Raw genomic sequence first — 21,240 nt, forward strand, 5'->3', positions numbered from 1 at the left:
GCCTTTTCCATGGCATGAAATTGTCACAAAGTGCCTCTGGCATTCAATACATATAGTGTAGATGAGAACTTTCATGTGCATTTTAATTTCACAAATTTATAGGCTCTGGTAAAATTGGCAAAATTCACTTTAAAATGTACACAAACATTCGTCGTTTTACAATACTCCCAGCTGGAGGGAAAAAACATCTGGAGAACAGCAGTCAAGCTTTTTTTTCCACCGCATCTTATATGGAAAGTCTTGCATAACATCTGAAGATGGGAGAATGTCTCCAGAAAGTTCCCAATTTTGCAACATTTTCTTCTTCCAGATGCATTGCATATCATAAATCATACCTCCGATTTTAAATATCTGTGAACTTTTGAACAAAGGTAGAATGCTTCGTCTCTAGCTCTGACAAGCTTGCGAAACAGTCAGAAGTTTATTATTTTTAAGTCAAGACATGTGTGACAAATCAAAGTGTTTCCACATAAGTCGTCATTTCTCTATACAAAAGGCATTCAGTGTATTTACTCTACAACCATGTAAGTTACAATAAAGAATTACATGGCTGTTTTACAAGAGACAGGATTATCACGATAGAAATCTGACACTGACAGCACATGCATCTCACATATCATTCTTTGGGGAAAAGGTCACCAGAAAATGTGAATTTCTCATTCCCAAGCAGACACAAAGATTTATAGCATGGGCATTACAAGATGAGAGAGTCAGAATTCATGGAACATTTTTCTTGTCAAACATAGAGGAGAGGGAATAAAAATATCTGTCAGATACGACTTTGCCACTTATGTCATCTGCAGATGAAATGACGAAAAGTTCCAGTGCAACCAAAGGTGGACCAAAATCTTTAGTACCAGCAAGCTTCTTTTCTTGAAATATAAAAAGAAATTCAATACATTTTCCATTGCAGGAAATATTTGGCTCTGTGTATATCATGACTAAATAAGTTTTACAAGAAAATGATAAGAATAAATGATACTAGATATCATATGTTTAACCTACCAAGTAGTACACATTAAATATTCTCAATGTGTCGGTGTAGACAAATTAAAGGTCATTTTCCAGCAAACACGTGACGTGCAAGGAACATTATCATATTTGATGTGCAAATGACGTTAGTGTAAATGTAAATAATTCATACGGTGCTGTGGTTGACAGAAACATTCTCTGATCTGGAAAATTGCCTTTAGCTTTATAATCATACCCCCAACTGCCATAATTATGTCCAGTAAAGCACTCTTACTAGAATGAAGGGTCATTTTGTTATCTGACAGTTCCTTCTAAACTGACTTCCTTTTCTGAAGTATAAGGAAATAAATTTGAGTAAGTCTGTGAGAAACTGGCAACCAGACAAGTATCCACAAGTGGCATAAAACCATTCTGAGGTTTTTAGGGGCAGCAATGAAGATATTGATTCTACCACACAGAGTATTCCTTTTCGGTTTTGATTTTTATGGCTGTATTGGCAAATAATGCCTGCACAACATGCCATCAAGAACATGTGAAGGTAATAAAGAGAGCGAGCTTCATGGATTTACAGCCCACTGCACATAACTACAGCTTGATCAAAGTACGACACAATTTCAAAATTGTTGACATGACGAGATCAAAGGGCAGGTAGCACAGATAGGAACAGCATGTTCAACAATGTGCCTCCTGTACTTCGATCTGCTTTTCTTGTTCTTTCTTCCACCACACACACAATTAAGCACAGCCATGCAGCAGGACTGAAAAGCAGAGCTTGAGTAAAGATGCCCATGTTGCTGCAAGCCTTTGGGGTCACCACTATTATGACAAGGGTGTGGATGGCCCAACACTACAATGAGCGCTCACTCTAGCAAGATGTTTGCTTTCTTGCTACGTAACAAAAGAGTTGCAGAGCTTCTGTGCCGATCAAGCAATATGCCCACACACTTTTTTTTTTTCAACGATGTTTATTCTGTTCCATTCAAAGTAATAGAAAAAAAAACAATTTTCATTTGCTACAATTGAAATGACGAAAAATATACATTTGTGATCATAATAATGATCACACACACACACACACACACACACACACACACACACACACACACAGGTACGCTGCTATCAAATGACAGAGATAAGTCAAATATCGAAGGTTCTTTCCATAAGAAATTTCCAAAGAAAATATCAGAATGAAACTGAACCATACGAACATTCCCTGCAGTAAAAAATTATCATTGACATATTGAATGACTTTTGCCAAGTGATTGTCATTAACCCGTTGAGGACGAACTGATTTTGCTACAACAAGCATTTCGCACACCTGCCCGAGTATACTCAGGACTCGTCCTCAATGGGTTAATATCTGATAAAAGTGAAAGTATTCAAAACACATTGCAAAAAAGAAAGAAAGGAAAGAAATCCCCTGTTCAGATTTGACACTCGCTGCAAGTGCAGTAAAAGTGAAAGAATGCTGTTTTGTTTTCTTGTTATAATAGTTCGGAAGCAGTTGACAAGTGGGCATCTATTATGCTAACTTTATATGGTTATGTGACTATAGGTTTCAATTCTCAAAGGACAATACATGGGTAATACCACTTTCAGTGGCCAAAACCCTTTGGCATTAATTGGACTTAAAGGGACTGTACAGTACTGGTTGAGGTGGGGATTCAGGTTTATAACATTCCTAAGTGAGATAATGAGAAACCTCTTATGAAATATGAAAGAGCATGTAATTTTAAGAAGGATTCAACATTTATTTGATGAAACTGGTTTTTAAATGGCTGAGATATCCCAAAAAGTGATAATAATAAAAAGTGACAGGCCATGCCTTTTATTAGGATCTCTTTGTTTCACCTTGTTTTTGGATATCTCAGCCATTTCAAAACCGATTTTCATCAAATAAACTTTTGATACCCCTTAGAATTGCATGCTCTTTGACATCTCATAGAGTGGTTTCTGAATATCTCACAAGACGTTAAAAGCTAAATCCTCACCTCAACCAGAACTGTACACACCCTTTAAGCTCTCCTTTCTCCTTCATCTCTACATCAAGTGGAGATAACAAAATGACAGATTTGTACACCAGCACAAATTTTCACTTTAAAACTTTCACTTTCAAGAAGGTCGGACATGTTTTTGCCAATTATATGCTATTCTTTTATATCAGACACCTAAACAGCAAATATATTCATAAATTCTATAGGATTTAGAAACACATATATTGAGAGGAAAGGCATATTTTGTTTTCTACCTCAGTACAAGAGTACTTTTATTGTCCAAGTAAAACAACCTTACCTACTACTTAAAGTGCTATGAATGTGGGTAGTTAACTTTGCAACCCCTCTTTCAGTTCCATATTCTATGGCTGTGAATGTGGGTAGTTAACTTTGCAACCCCTCTTTCAGTTCCATAGTCTATGGCTGTGAATATATTCACTATATTCACAGCCATAGAATTTGAAAACTAAAGAGGCAATATTATACATCTGGTAGTTGCTAAGTACTGTTATATTCATCAGAAGTCACATTGCACTGCAGTTTAAAACATTCTTTGCACATTCACCTGCACACAATACTGCGAGCCAACAAACTTTCCTGCACTAAAACTCTATTAGTGACTGAGCATACAATGTTGTAAAGCCGCGATCACTCACCTCTGGATGTTATCGTGCCTTGCATCAGAAGAACGAAGACGACCACCAGGGCGACTACGAAGACCATGAGAAGAAAGATGAAACATGGATGTTTCAGGATAGACCCAATGTGACTGGCTGGCCCTCGATGCTTCTTAATTTCATCTGTCGTCGCATAGATACTAGTATCTGCCCCCGTGCTATCTAGTGTCTCCTCTCCTCTGTAACTGTCATACAATGGGTTCACCTTTTTCCTGCAAAGATATTTAATCATCATAAATTTCATATCAAATCATACCATATCAACATTTTGTGTTCAAGCAGGAGTCAGCCAAAACACCATTACAGTGGAATGAAACCCAAATATACATGTGGTTTGAGTGAATGCAAAAATATCAGTAGAACACATTGGAGAAGTTTGAGGAAAATTGAACAATCCATAAAAAAGTTATGAATTTTTAAAGTTTTGATTCAGCCATCGCTGGATAAGAGGATAGATATCACATATGGAAAACAATATACAGAATATATAAAGAGAATTTCACAAAATTTCATTTCTTATGAAAAGTACACCTTCCCTTGACACGTTATTGACATATATGAAAGGGATGGTAGGTGGGTCTCACCTTTTATTAGGACCACTTTGTTTTTGGATATCTCAGTCATTTCAAAAGACATATTCATCAAATGAACTTAGAATTCCTATTAGAATTGTATAATCTTTCATATCTTATAAGTGATTTGATGAATATTGGTTTTAAAATGGTTGAGATATCCCAAATTAAATGATCCTCATAAAAGGTGGGTCCCACCTTTTATTTGGACCTCACCCAAAACTATACCATCCCTTTAAGAGTAATATTACCCTTTAAGAGTAATATTACTCCATCTCCTCTTTTAAAGAGGTAAGTGCTCTTTGATTATGACAGAAAAGTGAAAAATGTTGAATTTTCTCTATTTTCTTTCTTCTGTTTTCCAAACATTATAGCACAAAGTGTTGTAGTTTTCTCATCAAGCAATGGCTGCACGAGAACTGTAAAAATTGATAACTTTTGAACTGATTGTCCTATTTTCCTCAAACTTTGCTGTTGTGTTCACCTGATGTTGCTGTATTCCCTCAATTCACATATATATTCATGTTTCACTCTCCTTTAAGCTTTTGGGCCGCTGAAAAAACAAACAAACAAACAAACACACAGAGCTGTATTGAGTCCTGTATAAATCCAAGGAAAGGATCAAATCATCCAAATTCAATGATGACAGCCACTGTCCAGGCATACACTTTCAATATTCTCGGCCAAAATTAGGAGCCCTACCATTAAGTGCATTATATTGCAACCCCTCCTTGATTAATTTGCTCCATGGTAATTTGCTCCTTGCAAATTAGCTCCCAATAAGCTCCTTCCTAATTACTGCTGAGACCATTATGAGTACGTCACAGCAATAATCCTAGCAGCAGTCACAATTGTTTTTCTGTCCACTGTCATCCTTGCCATTATAATCATCATTATGACTATATACGGTCTTTAAGAAAAATATCATTAAAATCATTAAGACCTACTGTCTAAGCCTTGACATTAGTATCACTGTCATCATCATCACTATCATCATCATTTGATGACATCAATTTCATCACCATCTTTATCATCATCATCATCATCATACTGATATCATGAATGTCAAAACCTGTTGGAGGCATCTTGAGAAGTGGATATAAATAATGCATGTTTGTGACATTGCAAGGAACACATACAGTGTGTAAAGCACCAATGTGAATCACCTAGCTCCGAGTAAGAATGAGTAAGACAACATTCATTTGATTTTTTTTTTTGGGGGGGGGGGGGGGGGGGGGGGGGGCAGGGAAAGGGGGGACCTGGAGAATTTGTTCCGGTCAACACCTTCAACAAAATGATTCATCACACCATTCGAGGCGGGAGATGTGGATTGCGACCGAGAACCCAGATGACTCAAAACGCCGTCATGCGTTCGTCACCGCCACGTACGAGTCTTGGCATCGCATTCACCCAATGAGGAGATCATTGGGGACACACACTCAATCAGGAGAATGGGTATCCCTCTGGGTACGGCCAGTGGACCGTATGTGGGCAGCATGAAGTGAAGAGTGACCTTCAGCGTGCTGTGCATGCATAAATACCTATCTTCATCATCATCCCATTCTGTAGTGCATCCCTGGATATTTGCGTATAGAATTGTGCACGAATGACCCTCAACAGTACAGCACCAAGATAAGGTAAAGACAATCAGGAAATGATTGGGGTCCTACATGGTATCTAATTCTGGCACCTGTCCTCTGCTACATTTAACCCATGAAAAGTGAAAAACTGGACCTAGAGGTTCCGAGATTTTCAGCACACAGTCGTTCTCAGTGAACTGTCACACACATCAAATCACCAACAGTCATTAACAAATGAATTGCATGGTTCTTATTGTACGACTTCCTGATACATGATAGTAAATTAATCAATATTTATGATAAAAATAACGGGAAATAACGGGAATAATAAAAAACTTGCAAGAAAAAAGTCCAGAGAGAAAGTAAATAAAAAACACATCTTCGAATGATAATGTGCAAAACTCACAATAATGTAAAGGTAACATTCTTTTATATAGTATGCAGTGCTTTTAACTGATGCTTTACTATTTATGGACCATAATTGTTTTCACGGTGATAATGCATTTTTTTTTCTCTCTTTAAAACAAAAGGAATTATGTGTAGGATATTGTCAATTGAAACAGGATGTTTTTTACACGATTTGGAATGAAAAGAAAGAAAAAAAGGAAGCTTATCATCTTACACATGATACGTCATGCAACTGGCATTTGAGTATCCTTCATCAATGAAAATTAATACCACAAGGACACAAGCTTTGTTCTATAAATTACATCAGAGTGTAAGATCACTGAGGTATGGAAATAAGAGAAGTTTGGCCTCAAAATACTAGTAAATAAACAATGAAAATAGACTCTCTGTGTGAGTGTGAGTGTGTGTGTGTGCCTTTGGTCCATGCTCTGACCACAGGGAGGCAGGAAATCCTATCTGTACACTATTCCTGTTACAATGGGTGATGTGATAGCGTTATCATTGAGATTTCAAGTTGGGCCCGCCATCCTACCTAACAAACAATTGTTCCCTATAAAACTGCCACATTGGCTGCCATGGATTCTGCATGATTGTGATCGCCACTTTTTGCAAGCTCTGAAAGTTTTTGAATGGCTCCTCAATTTCTTGCTACACTACATATAGCTGGCACTCAATCTTAGCAAGCCAAGTTCAAAGCAATTAGAGTGCACTCGTGGCCTTTATATCTAATTCGATTTCTACTCCCGTGGCCCTATAGAGCCTGGCTCATGGTGCAAATTTGTTCTGCATATGGCTGCTGACAAAATAGGGCTAAGTTTTCGTGTCTCTTACCCCCTCCCCACTCCAAGCATTCACACAGTAGGCCTAAAGGCATTCTGTAGTCTACTGATGCATCTATTTGATGCTAGTTGTTGAGATGCTAACCAAAAGTACACTTGCAGTTATTTATGCTCTTTAGATGAATCATATAAACATATACCAAACACTGTATACACATACGTGTATACACACATGCAATATTCAGAGTGTATACTGATAGATATGAATATATAAACGAATGAACTAAATGTATATATTTCAGACTATGACCATAACCAGAAACTCTGTTGTCTTGGATTAAAAATAATGAAGAGCAATCTTTGTCAATTCCCATGCTCAGCTTGATAACCGCATCAGCTTACTTGAGAGACCCATCCCTCTCCAACCAATGAACTGTATGCTCATAATATATTCTGGAGAACCCCTAGCTACGATTTCCCCCTAATAATAAATACAGTGGTCAATGACGTACCTAATGAGGTGTTACAGTATAATGGCACAGTCTTGAATATCTCTCCCACTTTATTCCATAGTAACAAACAAATTAATCCAGTGCATCTGCTGTAAACAGATGTAGCATTTCAATTGATGGGACACAATGTCCATGTTCCTCCTACACGTCTAAACTTTGTGCCAAAAAGACCCTGGTGCCAACCTTAAAAGTGCTTTAATTTTGCTGAGTTAAGCATATTTGTGATTCTTTTTTTAAATGGCATATTGCGTGACACAACAGCCATAGTCAAACTGGCAAAAGATCGCAAAGTTTAAGATTGCAATCTTTAATATCTGGATATCTTTTGCCATCGTGACAGCAAATTTCCAGCGAAACTTCTCGTGAAACTTCCCACTCAAACTAGGGACATTTCCCGAACCCCCACCAATCCTCTTGATCTCTGGACAGTGTGAATGCTACATGTAGCAACTGAAACTTCATGAAGTGTGTGATGTGACCAGTCCACCATCTGTTTGTGGGTGGTGCCTTCGAAGTGCATGGTCATTGTCATGTACAGGTGTGCATTGTGACATCACAATCACCAGCTTTCACTCGGGGCGCTTTTTCTTCTTCCTTGTTTACGAGCACTAGTCACTCAAACTTCTTGATCCAAAGATCAGGAAATTTGGCTGCCAGCATGAACAGATGACAAAAGATCGCCAAGACTTCCACAATCTTTTACCAGTGTGACTACAGTTAGTGTCTATCAAATGCAAGAATCAACAGATATCTTGTTTAATTTTTCTCACTCCTTTTTTTTTCAGTAAAAAAAAAAAGAATACCATGGTAGACATGATGTCTGTTTTGTTTACATGAGGACATGGCTAAATGACTAACTGAGAACTTTTCCAATTCCGGATTCATGAGTGGTTAAATTCACAAATGAGAACAGTAGTGGAATGAGGAAAGAAGAGTGTGCCCTGTCAAGAACACAGCTATCAATTTCCCATCTTTGAGACAGGATACTTGTACTGTAAAACCAGAAATTTTTGCATGCAAGAAACTTTCAAGAATTTCATGAAGAGCTAAGATTCACAAAAGTAAAATGTACGCTAAAGTTTTTGTCTATACACAATACTTTGAATGCAAGTTTCATGCTGCAAATCTTCCTGGTTTTATAGTACATTGCATTTATTTTCAAGAGGCTATAATTTGGCAAGTTGTTAATGTCACCTGTAAGCAGTCTCTGAAAATTTGTACAAATAAAATAACAGCAAAATCCATTATTATATACAGAGTTCATCAAGAAAAAGAGAATTTCCTGTCTCTGGTAGGAAAAAAAAGGCAGAACAATTTATACCATGGTTTTTCTCTTTTTTCCCAAGCAGACCTATTTCCCAACACTGTACAACGAGAAAAATTTGTGGCCTGAAACTGTCACAAATTGGAGCCGAAAGCCTTTTACAGAAACTTTTAGGAATTGCTGACCAAGAAAAAAAATACAAGTTAGTATACTACATGTACATGTAGTGGCTTGTGCAGACGAACCATTTTGTGTGCAATTTACTTTTGGGAATCATTGGTCCTCGTTATATTTGCGAAAGTTTCATGCACGCAGAAATTTCTGGTTTCACAATTAGTGCTGCTAATATATTTTCTTTTACAGAGGCAGTGCTAACCTTCACCATTTTGAGGCACATAATCACATGGGCCCTATAGAGAGGAGGAAACTGATGTGCTCACAGGGGAAGGAAACATCCTGAGGTCTGCACTTGGGTTTGACATCCGACTGCTTGACATTTAGCTGATCAAACTGTGGGAGTTTCTCATTTGTTTCAAACCAGACAACATGCTTTGTTTCTCACAACAATGTGTAACATATAATGCATTTATGTTTGCAAATAAAACATATTGGAAGTGGTGCATCCTGCTGTCAATACCATTGCATTTCCTATTAGGTACAAAGTACTTCATTTAAATCATTATCATTCTCATGAGTAGAAGTGGTAGTGGGTAATTCCATGAAGTTGGGGCACAAAGTGTTACATTTTAGCATAACTCAATGCTAATTATGCTATACATATATTCTTTATAGGCTTTACATTTGTATTGAGACCATACATTTTCCTGGAAATTTTGTGCCATTCAGACTCAATTTTGATGAAGTTATTTAAAAAAATGTAACGGTGTCCTGTAGCATCGTGACGTGTCCATGTAGCATCGTGATAGTTAAAATCTGGTCCTAAAAGACAAATTAATGCAATTAGCTCGACCAAAATTTGATATAATATGCATAATTACTAGATTAGTCAGATAGCTAAATATCTTAACTCTATTTTCCACAGTTTTACTTTTACAAGAAAATTACACAATGTGTCACTATGCTACACGGTGTCCACCAAATGTAACAAAAAAGGACACCGCGTAGCATCGTGATACATTTGGTAATTTTCTTTTAAAATTAAAACTGTGTACAGGAAATGTGAGATATTTAGCTATCTGACTAATCTAGTAAATATGCATATTGCATCAAATTTTGGTCAAGCTAATTGCCATAATTTGTCTCTTAGGACCAAATGTTAAAATTTCACGATGCTACATGGACACGTCACGATGCTAAAGGACACCGTTACATATTGTTTAATAACTTCATCAAAATTGAGTCTGAATGGCACAAAATTTCCAGGAAAATGTGTGGCCTCAATGCAAATGTAAAGCCTACAAACAATAAATGTATAGCATAATTAATATTGAGTTATGCTGAAATGTATTTTTCAAATATCACGATGCTACATGGACACTGCCCCAACTTCATGGAATTACCCTATTACACAACAGATGTAGTGGTTTCTGGTTGTTGTCTTGGTGGTAGTAGTAAAAAACAATAGGCAGAAGTAACTGTAGCAGTATCCTAGCACTGATATCATTGTCTCTACTGTTACTATCATTGTTACAGTACTGATACTGACCATTTTCTGTTAGTATTTGTGCTTGGATTCACTTGGTCTATCCATGTACCAGTGAAACCAATGACAACAAATCCACTCAAGTTTCAATATATACTAGTCCTCAGAGGCTAGGGCTAATCCTTACTCTGAGCTATATGTAATATAAGGGAGCAAAATAATTTCCGAACAGACTTTTGAATTGCAGGAAGACTAATTGACCGATGCTGAAATACAACCTGTACTTTGCACTTCAATTATGATATCTCTCCTGGATGGTGCTGGTAGGTGATATGAGCAGGTCAGATGGTTCTTCACAATACATCAACAGCAAAATGCTATGAAATGCCTGCATTGTTATCACCATCACAAAGAACAACTTGTATGATACTGGTGCCAAGTTTTATGGTCTGTCTGGAAACCAACAAATATCATGGCTACACAATATCATCACATGCCTGTTTGGCAAGAAAGACAATTCACAAAATGATTTCCTTCCCCAGACAAATAATGTTGATATACAAAATGTAGTTGTCAGTCAGTAAAGGAAACAGAATCCCATATTCACATGATACCCGGAAGAGGTACCCTGAAGAAAAAAAGAAGCCAAAACTGTAAAACCAGAAATGTTAATGTGCATTTTAATTTCCCGAATTTGTGAGAGCCAAGATTTGTGAAATCAAAATGCACGCAAAAGTTCTTGTCTACACTACACAGGCCTGTCACTGCTTGTATTTCAGAAATAAATTAGTGCAAAAAAGTGCTGTGTGTATCCTTTTTACTTAAATGCTACTTTGTCTCATTTTATAATTAGCTGTGCTCTTTGAAGAAGGGCTATTGTATGAAATGAAATATAGGCAGAAAGAATAATAAAAACAAGTAATGATTTAATGTGATAATAATGATAGACAGCAGAACTCATTATCTAGAACTAATAGCCTCTACACACAGTGATATATTGCCTGGAGGAGACAAACTCTTTCTGGAAGATGACCCCTGTAGGTGAGCTTTGCACATACGGTACACTAGTCCACTAGTTTGTAGTGGCCACAGATGACAGGTAACCACTATTAACAGGTGACTACTATTGGCAGGTTGTCAAGACAGGTTTGGCTTCATATCTTGGGCAGTTGTACAGTATTCATTTTTTTTTTAATTACACATATTATTTTTTACAGTGTAGGCCTACTGTTAACTATTTTCATAGCATTAAATTTTTCGCGAATTGTAATGGACGGCCTTTTTCATAGCATGAAATTTTCGTGAATTGTCACTGGTATTCAATGCATAGAATGACCATGTTATAAGTTTGTACAAAGTAGGTCCTACAGGAGATGTGTGTGTGATGTGTGTATCACAAATATTGCACGATAAAATCATATTGATCACTAATCTGTCTACAGCGGCTAGGTCTATAAAGGCCATTAGTTGTGTTTCCGTAGATACAGTAGTTATTAGGCCTACCTGTTAAATGCGAATTTGATTGTGCTTGTTTTGTTTGTGAGTTTAGGATTTTTTTTCCTCTCTCTTTTGTTTGGTTTTGGGTGTGTGTGTGTGTGTGTGTTTTACCACAAGAGCAAATCTTAACCCTCAAAATTTACGTATTTCTCCTTGGATATACGTCAATTCACTACCAGGTACTAACTGATAGAACATATTAAAATGACAAATAGGTGATGGACAGTGGATAGCTTTATCCATAAATCAGTAAACTTGACCATGCTTGGGCCACCACTACTATGTTAGGGACATCACCAATTGAAAATTGTAATGCACTTGCTGTATTTGCAGTGAGAATACCGCCAAACCCACCACCGGTATACCCATATAAGGCATTTTGCACCAGAGACACACACACATTCCTCAGTGTGTATTTCAAGGACTCCATATGGATGGCAGCTGTACTCTTCCATGGGTGAGAAAACATGGAATCGTACCATCAGGTGATGAGTATCATGCCCTATGTCAACAAACCATTCATATGCACAGAAATAGGTTTCTGTCAGATTTATAGTTGTAGATTCATTCAATGCAGAAATCAAAGTGTGACAATGTCACATGTCTCTATCTTTTTTCATCAAGTACAAGCTCTGGGGGGTGTTTCATCAATTTAGTCAGCGCTGACAAGTTGTCAGTCTCTGACAATTTCAGCAAAATCCATGGTTTTGATTGGCTGAGATGCTCTGGTCACTGACTGTTACTATGGTTATTGTCAGAGACTGACAACTTGTCAGCGCTGACTACCTTGATGAAACACCCCCAGATCCGTCAGCAGCTTTGTGGCAGAGTTCATGCAATCCACATTCACAAATATTTTCTCCTGGGGTTTGAACCTCATTGATTCATAAAATATTTGTCTTTCCCGTTTGTTTGTTTTTTTGACAAGCATCAAGCATCACGTAAAACTTTCTTAGGATGACAAGATACAAATGCAAAATTGTAGACATGATTGATACAAGTAACCAATCAGAACACAGACAACACCAAAGTTTTGAAACTGCGGAATTAGCAGTACTCATGGATCTCACCTTGGTTTCTTTTCCACCGAGTCGGTCAGTGGGGCCAGTGAATTTGTCGTGCTGGACTGCGAGAACAGGATGGCCTGGTCAGCCTCTGTGTGGGACTGTGGAAGACTGGACGGGGACCCATACTCAAATTCCTTGTTTAGCTTCTTGGAGAGCTCCGCCTGATTGACTTCCTCGTAGAAATGTTGGCCACCATGTCCGTGGCCGTGTCCGTGGCCGTGTCCGTGCCCGTGGCCATTCTCGTGAGCTGGTCTGGTCCCATAGGGTGGTGGATTCTTATAATTTGGGCTGACTGTGAAAGGAAATGCGGTAGGAAAAGAAAAAAAATGACTTGCCTTTCTACTACGGTCCACAAAGTTTCATTACCATACATCAGTGTACCTAGTTTCGTGGGTTTTTTCTCGGAGAATCTCGTACGAAACTGTCTCATCAGCCTAGTTTAATGACATGCACTTTAGTAGGCCCTACTTAGAATTCAGTTTGCATGCATCATTCATTGCTATGTTGGGCCAGCTTCAGACAAACCTTCCGGTAGTCAAAATAACTTTTGTTTCAAGTTGCTGCATTAGGAGGTAGTAATCTCACAGCCTAAAATCACAACACACAATTAAAGGTGCAAATTTGGCATAGAGGTTGCATCCTAATGTGTGAACTACATTTTTGTACTACCATACTCAATCATCATCACTTGGACCTCCGCCACACCTAAAACAAAATGCAACACAAATTAAAGATCATGCATGCACAATAACAACAGTTTATCATGGACATATGCTGAACATGTAGAGACAGGGCTGATGGGATTTTATGCCATTGAACATTCAACCTAAACAAACACAACACAATAGTTTGCAAAAACGTGATCTACAAGTGTCATGTTTTATAAACCCTGCGGGGGTAGACATTTTAATGATATCTGCTGTCATAATATGATGGGGGGGGGGGACAGTTTTACTCCTTGTGTATCTGAGAGGTCTCATAATAACACAAGAACAAACTTCATGTCAATATAAATGCTAACTCCTGAAGTTCGGCAAATTTTGATTTCAATGCAGGAAATATTTCAGGAGGCCAGGGCATCTGTACAAGCATGTACACAGAGCCCTACCTACAAAACAACAATAACAACCTAAAAAATACAATCCTGTAAACTGGCACTTGACCTGAATTGTTCTTACCACATCTTCCTGGAGAAAAGGATCAAAGGAATTCAATATCTTCAGAGTACCACATACATACGTACTAGGTAAATAAAAGGGAAAATTCTCTCTGGATCAATGTCCTAAACATGATGTCAGTATTTTCATTTCTCAACCAATATTTCCTCTTAATACTGACTCTTGAACTGGCACAAGAAAAAATGAACAGGTGCATTAACAAAGAGTAGTTTTCCTACCATGCTTCTCTGTCACCATGGACCTACTAAGTCCATGGTGTGACTCACCCCTAGTTCCTGACAAATCAATCATGCACAACATACATTCATTTCCGAACCATTTACAATGTATACATTGTCACAGGTCTGCAAAATTGATACAGGCAAACCACGAGGCGCACCACAAAGTCCCTTGTTTGTGAAACTGCACATGACATCTTCTTAGTATCTTAGCATTTGAATCACCTTCAACTTCCCTAAGGCAATATGGTACTGTAAAACGAGGAATTTTCGCGTGCATTTTAATTTCGCGAATTTCGCGAGCGCCAAAATTTGCGAAATTAAAATGCACGCAAAAGCTTTTGTCTACACTACATGCATTGAATGCCAGTAGCAATTCGCGAAAATTTCATGCCACGAAAAAGGCTATCGGCTCCAATTTACGAGAATTTCATGCCGCGAATATATCATGTTTTACAGTATTGCCTGTGAAACAGAAGTTTGGATACATACTCACTATAAAGCATTTACTGTAGATTTGGTTTCAAGTTATCACAAGATGTTCTGCGAGAGTGTTGTTGACTTCATTTGGTTGTTTGGATTTGCTGATCAAATGTCATGCTCTGTCATTTTTCAAAAGTGCAGAAATCTTTGTTCAACAAACTTCTGCACAAAAGAGGAACCTGAGATTTATCCACAACAATGCACAAGACAAAAATAAAAAACAAACAAAAACAAAATAAAGCACATGAAGGTGCATATTCTTCTACCATACTTTGCTTCTCTAGATCAGCAAAGAATTTATTTGAAAATCTTTCTTGGAAACATTTCATGAAGAGGAAGTCGTGTTTGTTTGTTTATTTGTTTGTTTGTTTGTATGTTTTTCCATCTAAGAATGGACATGAATTACAATTCAATCAAAATACATAATTTCTCAAATCAAGTTTCCTTGGCCTACCATGCTCCAAAGTCATTTTTCGATCTAGTTTTGCTAAATTCTGGGTGCACATTATTGCAGGTCTGATCAATATGGTCTCTGCAACATAACTGAGATCTATGGTGGAACTCTGGTTCAGTTTGTACTCATGTCCATAATGGTGCATCAATACAACTTTAGGCTGAGTTAGGTGTTCAATAAAGCCACACAGGTTGTTTTTTGACACTTATACCGCTGTTTGGCACGTTGTTTGATTGTTTGCCATTACTGGTCTATGAATAAACTCACTGAACCCAATGAGGATGATCCTATAGTGAGTATACACGGGAAAGCATCTAGATGGAAAATGTGTGAAGTGTTGTAGCAAAATCAAACCGTCCTCAACAGGTTAAGAGTGCCTGAACATGCCAATATTCTTGAGCTCAAATGCATTTCAGAAATGTGTAATGTAATTTCCAATATGTTCTTTCATAAGAGTACATCCCCTCCATACTGTATACTCTTACAGTAACTTTTCCAATCCCATTTCCCTGCTTTACAGTGATGGTTCTCAGGGGAAAAAAAGGAGACAAGAATGTAACCTGTTTGACAAGAGCCTCTCCATCCCATTACTGCTAATGGGTACCCTCATTGTTTGTTTCTTCCCTCTGGCTGTCGTAAAAAAATAAATCTGGAAAGATATTAATCTAAATGTCTTTGCATACACCAGATGAAAGCCCATAAACCAAAGTTGAACAAACCAACACTAGTATTTATTTGAAGTATCATCATGTTTATTGCATTACCGCAGTGTAAGCAAACAGCTTAATTGCAATGTATAACGCTACTTTATTCAATAAAATTGCTCAGTGGTATACACACAACATCTTAACAGAAAATATCATGCATTCAACACATTTTACTCCATGGATTTGAAAGTCAGGGACTGGATTTTGACCTATGACACCTGACCTACACCATAGACAGACAATGTACATGTAACATGATCTGTCGAAACATTTCGAAAGAAGCATCAACACATATTGGTGCATTTACAACCCCCTCCTTTAAATTCATTAGAAATATGGAAAGATGTCACCTACACTTAACAGTTTACGTCAGTCTATATGCAAAATAGAAACAGAGTAGGTTATCGAATTGATAATGAAACTTGTTATACAATGTATGACTTTGGTAAATAATGATAGTTGCAGTGTATCACAAAAGTAAGATTTAAACAAATTAAAACATGTAGCTAAAGCTTTGTTTGCACTCAGTCTAATTTCCATCTTGATCTATGACAATTTTCCCCATGATCTCTGTTTGTGTGACTTAAAAATTAGACAGCATGATTGAAGAATCTGATGTGTGCAACATGAAAAACAAGACAACATCTTCAGTACTTTGTTTTCAAAATACTATAGTCCTTGACATTGTAAGCTTGACCATTTACAGTGTTTGTACAATGGGCTACCTGTACATCAAGCAAACTGCTCTTTTCCAAGGAATACCAACAGTTACGCTTACTTTAAATGATAAAGACTATTGACCAAGACACCTGTGGTTAAGCCAGTACACACGCAGTGATGAGCAGATAATCCAGTGTACAGGTATACAGCCATCCTTTGCATGGACTATAAACTGGTTTTAGATACTTCTTTTATCTCACAGAAAAGGTCTTTGTGTAGGCAGGGTGCTTTAAGAAGGTTTGGTATTTTGTCTACAGTGCACCAAGGTTTATACAATAGCACTCTATTGGCGCCAAAGATGACACCAATGGCCTTTCCACAATTTAAATGGGTTTACAATTATTCACAGGTCTGCATCAGCATCACATTCTGTTATACACCAGAGCTGAATACATCTACACTCAGTGAATTCTTCATGATAAAAAAGTCTCTTTTTGTCACTACTTGAGCAGTATCTGAGACAGGAGAAGATATTCTTTTGTTTTTGTTTTGTTTTTGTTTTTTTACTGGCACACTCTGTACAATATAACAAAATATTCGCATCATTTGGACACAAACACAAACACACACACACATAAGTCACTAACATGAAGCAAGATAACCAATATAAAAATATGTGTCCTAAGGAGCAGACAAAAAAAAAAGAATAATACTTAAGTTCATTTTAACCTCACACAGCTATCATTTCAAAATGCCATATGCCGTACACAAATACACAAATAGTTTACTCATGGTATTCACTGGGTTAAGTCTAAGACTTACCCGGCTGGCCTGTGGATACGTTTGTCTCCGCCAAGCTCGGCCTCGTTCTTGCCGGCGCTTGGGGCGGATCCTGTGGTAACCGCGTGAACCTGGGTTCAATCCTCATGTCTAATTCGTCCAGGGCAATGGGCGATAGTTCGTACGGATTTTCATCCGGCACTTGCTTAATTTGAAGTTCTGCTGGTTTCACCAGGCTTCCTGACATGGTAAGACTGCTCGTTCACTTATTCCACACACAAAACAGGAGCACTGTGATCAAGATTGAGTGAAACAGAAATGGTACATCTTAATCAACTGCACTTACATCATACTTTCTACATGTACGTCAAAACTGACTATAATGTGTTAAACTAAAATCAGCATGCTTGGAACTCAAGAATGTTCAAGTCATAGTAAGGCAATAACATCAATATACATGTACACACACACACACACACACACACACACACACACACACACAAACACACATACTGATATACAAGCATACATATGAAAAACTCATATGTTTGAAGTCCGACATCTACAACTGGACATAATGAACTGGAGGAATGAAGAAAAAATATTTGACCACTTTGGTGTAGGTGACTGAGTGCAACCCTGATTGGATTTAAACTGAAGGATGCCATTTAGGATGCTTTGGAAGGCTAAATGCATGCAACCAAAGTGTCATGGTGTGATGAAAAGACTTCCTTTGGTACATCTCCTCTTAAATTTAAAAATGAAGAATGAGAGTAAGAAAACAATACATATCATATCCTTAAAGCTGTACAAGGTCTAATATAGTTCTCACAATTCAGGGGTGAGAATATTGAACAATGACTACATTTCAGAAATAAAATTGCTTATCACTAAGTTTGTGATCAGAATCATTGCAAAGCCACGCATCATTTTCTCTTTCCTCATATCTCATACACTGTATTTATTTAATGGTACATACAGTTGCCCAATACCCCACCATGTAGCTTGTGTCTTTCACTATGACACAGCATTTACAAATGTAAATTGGAATGCGCACGCTTTTATTGCTGTGCTGGTCTAAAGGTTCTGTGCTGGATAAACATTGTGGGGCATAAATGTAATCAGTGCAGGTGGTTGGATACGTGGCTTGGTAGTTTCAAGCAAACATACCAATTATTGCATACTGGCCATTTCTCTTTCAAAAAGACTTGAATATACCCTATTCAAATCAAGTTTTATGAACAGTTTCACTGTGTTCATATATTTTGCAATCTGTGAAATAATAGGCAGCCTAAATAATATAGTGTGCATCTCATTAAAGGGATCGTATAGTTTTGGTTGAGACCTAATTTCAGGTTTCTAACATTTTTTGGTGAGATAATGAGAAACCTCTTATGAAATGCAATTCTATAAGGGATTCAATGTTTATTTGATGAAAATTGGTTTTGAAATGGCTGAGATATCAAAAAAAGACAATTCTAATAAAATGTGGGACCCACACTTTATTACGATTTCTTTGTTTTACTTTGTTTTTGGATGTTTCAGTCATTCCAAGCCCAATTTTCTTCAAATAAACTTTGAATTCCTCTTAAAATGGTATGTTCTGGACTATATCATAAGTGTTTTCTTGGTATCTCGCAAAAATTTAAAAGTCCAATTCTCATCTCCACCAATACTGTACTATCCCTTTAAATCAGTTGAAATGTATGAGTACAAACACTTTGCATAATTGCAGTCAATAGAAATTTCACTCGATTCTAATATAACTAAAGCAAACAAATCAAGCTTGGTGCACATTTCATTAAAAGATAGCAGGCACAAAATTGTTTCAAATCACCAATTGCATCCAAGTTTTATAGGCCGTTATAATCCTTTTCCAGTTTCCTCTACAATCAAAGCGGTATATAAACCAAGTCAAATTTCGCTGGCAGACTTTTCACCTCGCTACACTATGCTAACTGTACACACCCACAGCCACACACCACACGTCCTGCAAGTGTAAGATGAAAACACATGCCATCACTTTTTGTGCGTTTACTAGGCTCCATGGTTATTAGTATTCTCTTGGGCTTCGCGCCGAACCGATCGGGTCAGTGTATAGCAACTACACAGTTTCCAAACCATCTCATGCCTCGGTGATTTTGCATAGACTTTTAGCCTTCTTGACGCAACACACATGTCAATGCATTGCTATACACAATACACAATGACTACGCAGACTACCAAGAAACGTAATCAACATATTTGGCGCAAAATACATACCTTTTTCAGTGAAAATTATCTTGTCGGACGGGATGGATTGGAAGTTGGTCGGACGCACGTCCTCACAACGACCAACACTAGTGCAACATCCAAGACTTCGCTTACGAGACTCGAGAGAGCGCGATCGAACGCCGTACTCCCAACACACGTCAGCACTGGGGAACGTACTACACCGGTATCTGATGCTTTCACACTGGTACTCTGCTGTGTGTACAAGTATACATCCACGCAGCATGGTTATGTTATTGTTATTACCCGACCCCACACACGCGCCACTCCTCTTGCATGGCAAGTTTGTAAAATCACTACCCCGCAGTAGCGCGTGGGTGGCGCCAGGACTTCTTGGAATAGCCGGTGCTATACACAGATAAAACCTGTTAGTAATTCTAAGGAATGCTGATAGAAAGCCATTACTAGTTTACGGAAATTATGCTGTGAAGAGAATGGAAATTTTAGTTCCTATCCAATCTGTTAAACGGTGCATGTGACTTGCGATCTCGACAAAGGCAACTGAGAAAAAAAAATATGCATGATGAATTTATCATATTTTTTTTTTGGTGATCATTTGCTTTTATGGTAGATAACTACATCACAGACGCAGACCCCAGGGCCGATACGCCATGATTGTTAATGATATTAAAACTGTTGGCAAACATGATTGTTTAGTTTCGATTGCTTTCAATATTTCTTCATCTTTGTTTGAATATGTCTATCGAAATATAACAATTTACGTGATTGTGTCTGTTCTCATTTTGTGTTTGCATCAAGATTGTTATTAAGATATACCATGGCCAGGTATGCCTCTTCTATCCTTTCATATTCCTTGTCATCATCAAAACATAGATAGATACTGATACCCTGGCGTGAACTTCTCAGTGCAAATGCTTTATCAACGATCCACGCAGTCTGTATGTCGAAGCACGTGGGCCCAAACAGCAATCATCGTAAAACAATACCAACGCCTGTGCTCTGTGATTTGTCAAAAGTTCGCACAGTACGCGCGCCAAGTCACTCCTGCGCATGCGCTATCAACATGAAATTTCATCCCGATACGGAATACCTTCGAGAAGAAACATGCGCAAATCAACGAAGGGCGTACAACGTTACAATGTGTAACGCGGTAAAGCGAAGATTTATCATTGATTGACTAACAATAATCCATTAACTTACTAGTCTAAAAAAAAAAACCATTGATATTTATTGTTGGTAAAGTAAAAATTATAATCATACAATATTATCACAGAACTGTATTACAGTGTACCAACCAAACCATTATTTAGCCCAACCTCTGAACATAATTTTTCCTGAAAGTTTGGCTGTCCAGTTATAGTATTTCCAAAGAATGGCCCATAAGGTCATAGGGGTCTGCTTTTTCATACACGCGTGAAACTATTTTCGTTTTATGGCTGGTCATTTTCAATAAACCTGGGAGCGTGGTTCAATTTTTATACCACTTACAAAAAAAAAAAAAAGAAAGAAAGAAAGAAAAGAAAAGAAAAGAAGAACCTGTATAATGTAGACATATATTGTGTTCATATAATTTATACACACATAACACGTATAATGCATCATT

The 21,240-nt window shown here is 37.6% G+C and overlaps 1 protein-coding gene across 1 annotated transcript in view; it reads right to left on the reverse strand.

Moving 5' to 3' along the window:
* LOC139708155 (uncharacterized) overlaps positions 1-19,779 on the reverse strand; it is a 31,086-nt gene extending 11,307 nt beyond the window's left edge. The window contains exons 1-4 of the mRNA XM_071620132.1: positions 19,668-19,779; positions 17,448-17,696; positions 12,929-13,217; positions 3,623-3,855 (exon numbers count right to left, since the gene is read on the reverse strand). Of these exons, the coding sequence (XP_071476233.1) occupies positions 3,623-3,855; positions 12,929-13,217; positions 17,448-17,652 (727 nt within the window). The 5' untranslated portion in view covers positions 17,653-17,696; positions 19,668-19,779. The remainder of the gene's footprint in view (positions 1-3,622; positions 3,856-12,928; positions 13,218-17,447; positions 17,697-19,667) is intronic.
* Between the last annotated feature and the right edge of the window lie 1,461 nt (positions 19,780-21,240).

The sequence above is a fragment of the Diadema antillarum genome, unplaced genomic scaffold, assembly GCF_040938485.1.
Source record: "Diadema antillarum isolate AM-2024a unplaced genomic scaffold, OU_Dant_1.0 scf00000036, whole genome shotgun sequence".
NCBI classification, from domain to species: Eukaryota; Metazoa; Echinodermata; class Echinoidea; order Diadematoida; family Diadematidae; genus Diadema; species Diadema antillarum.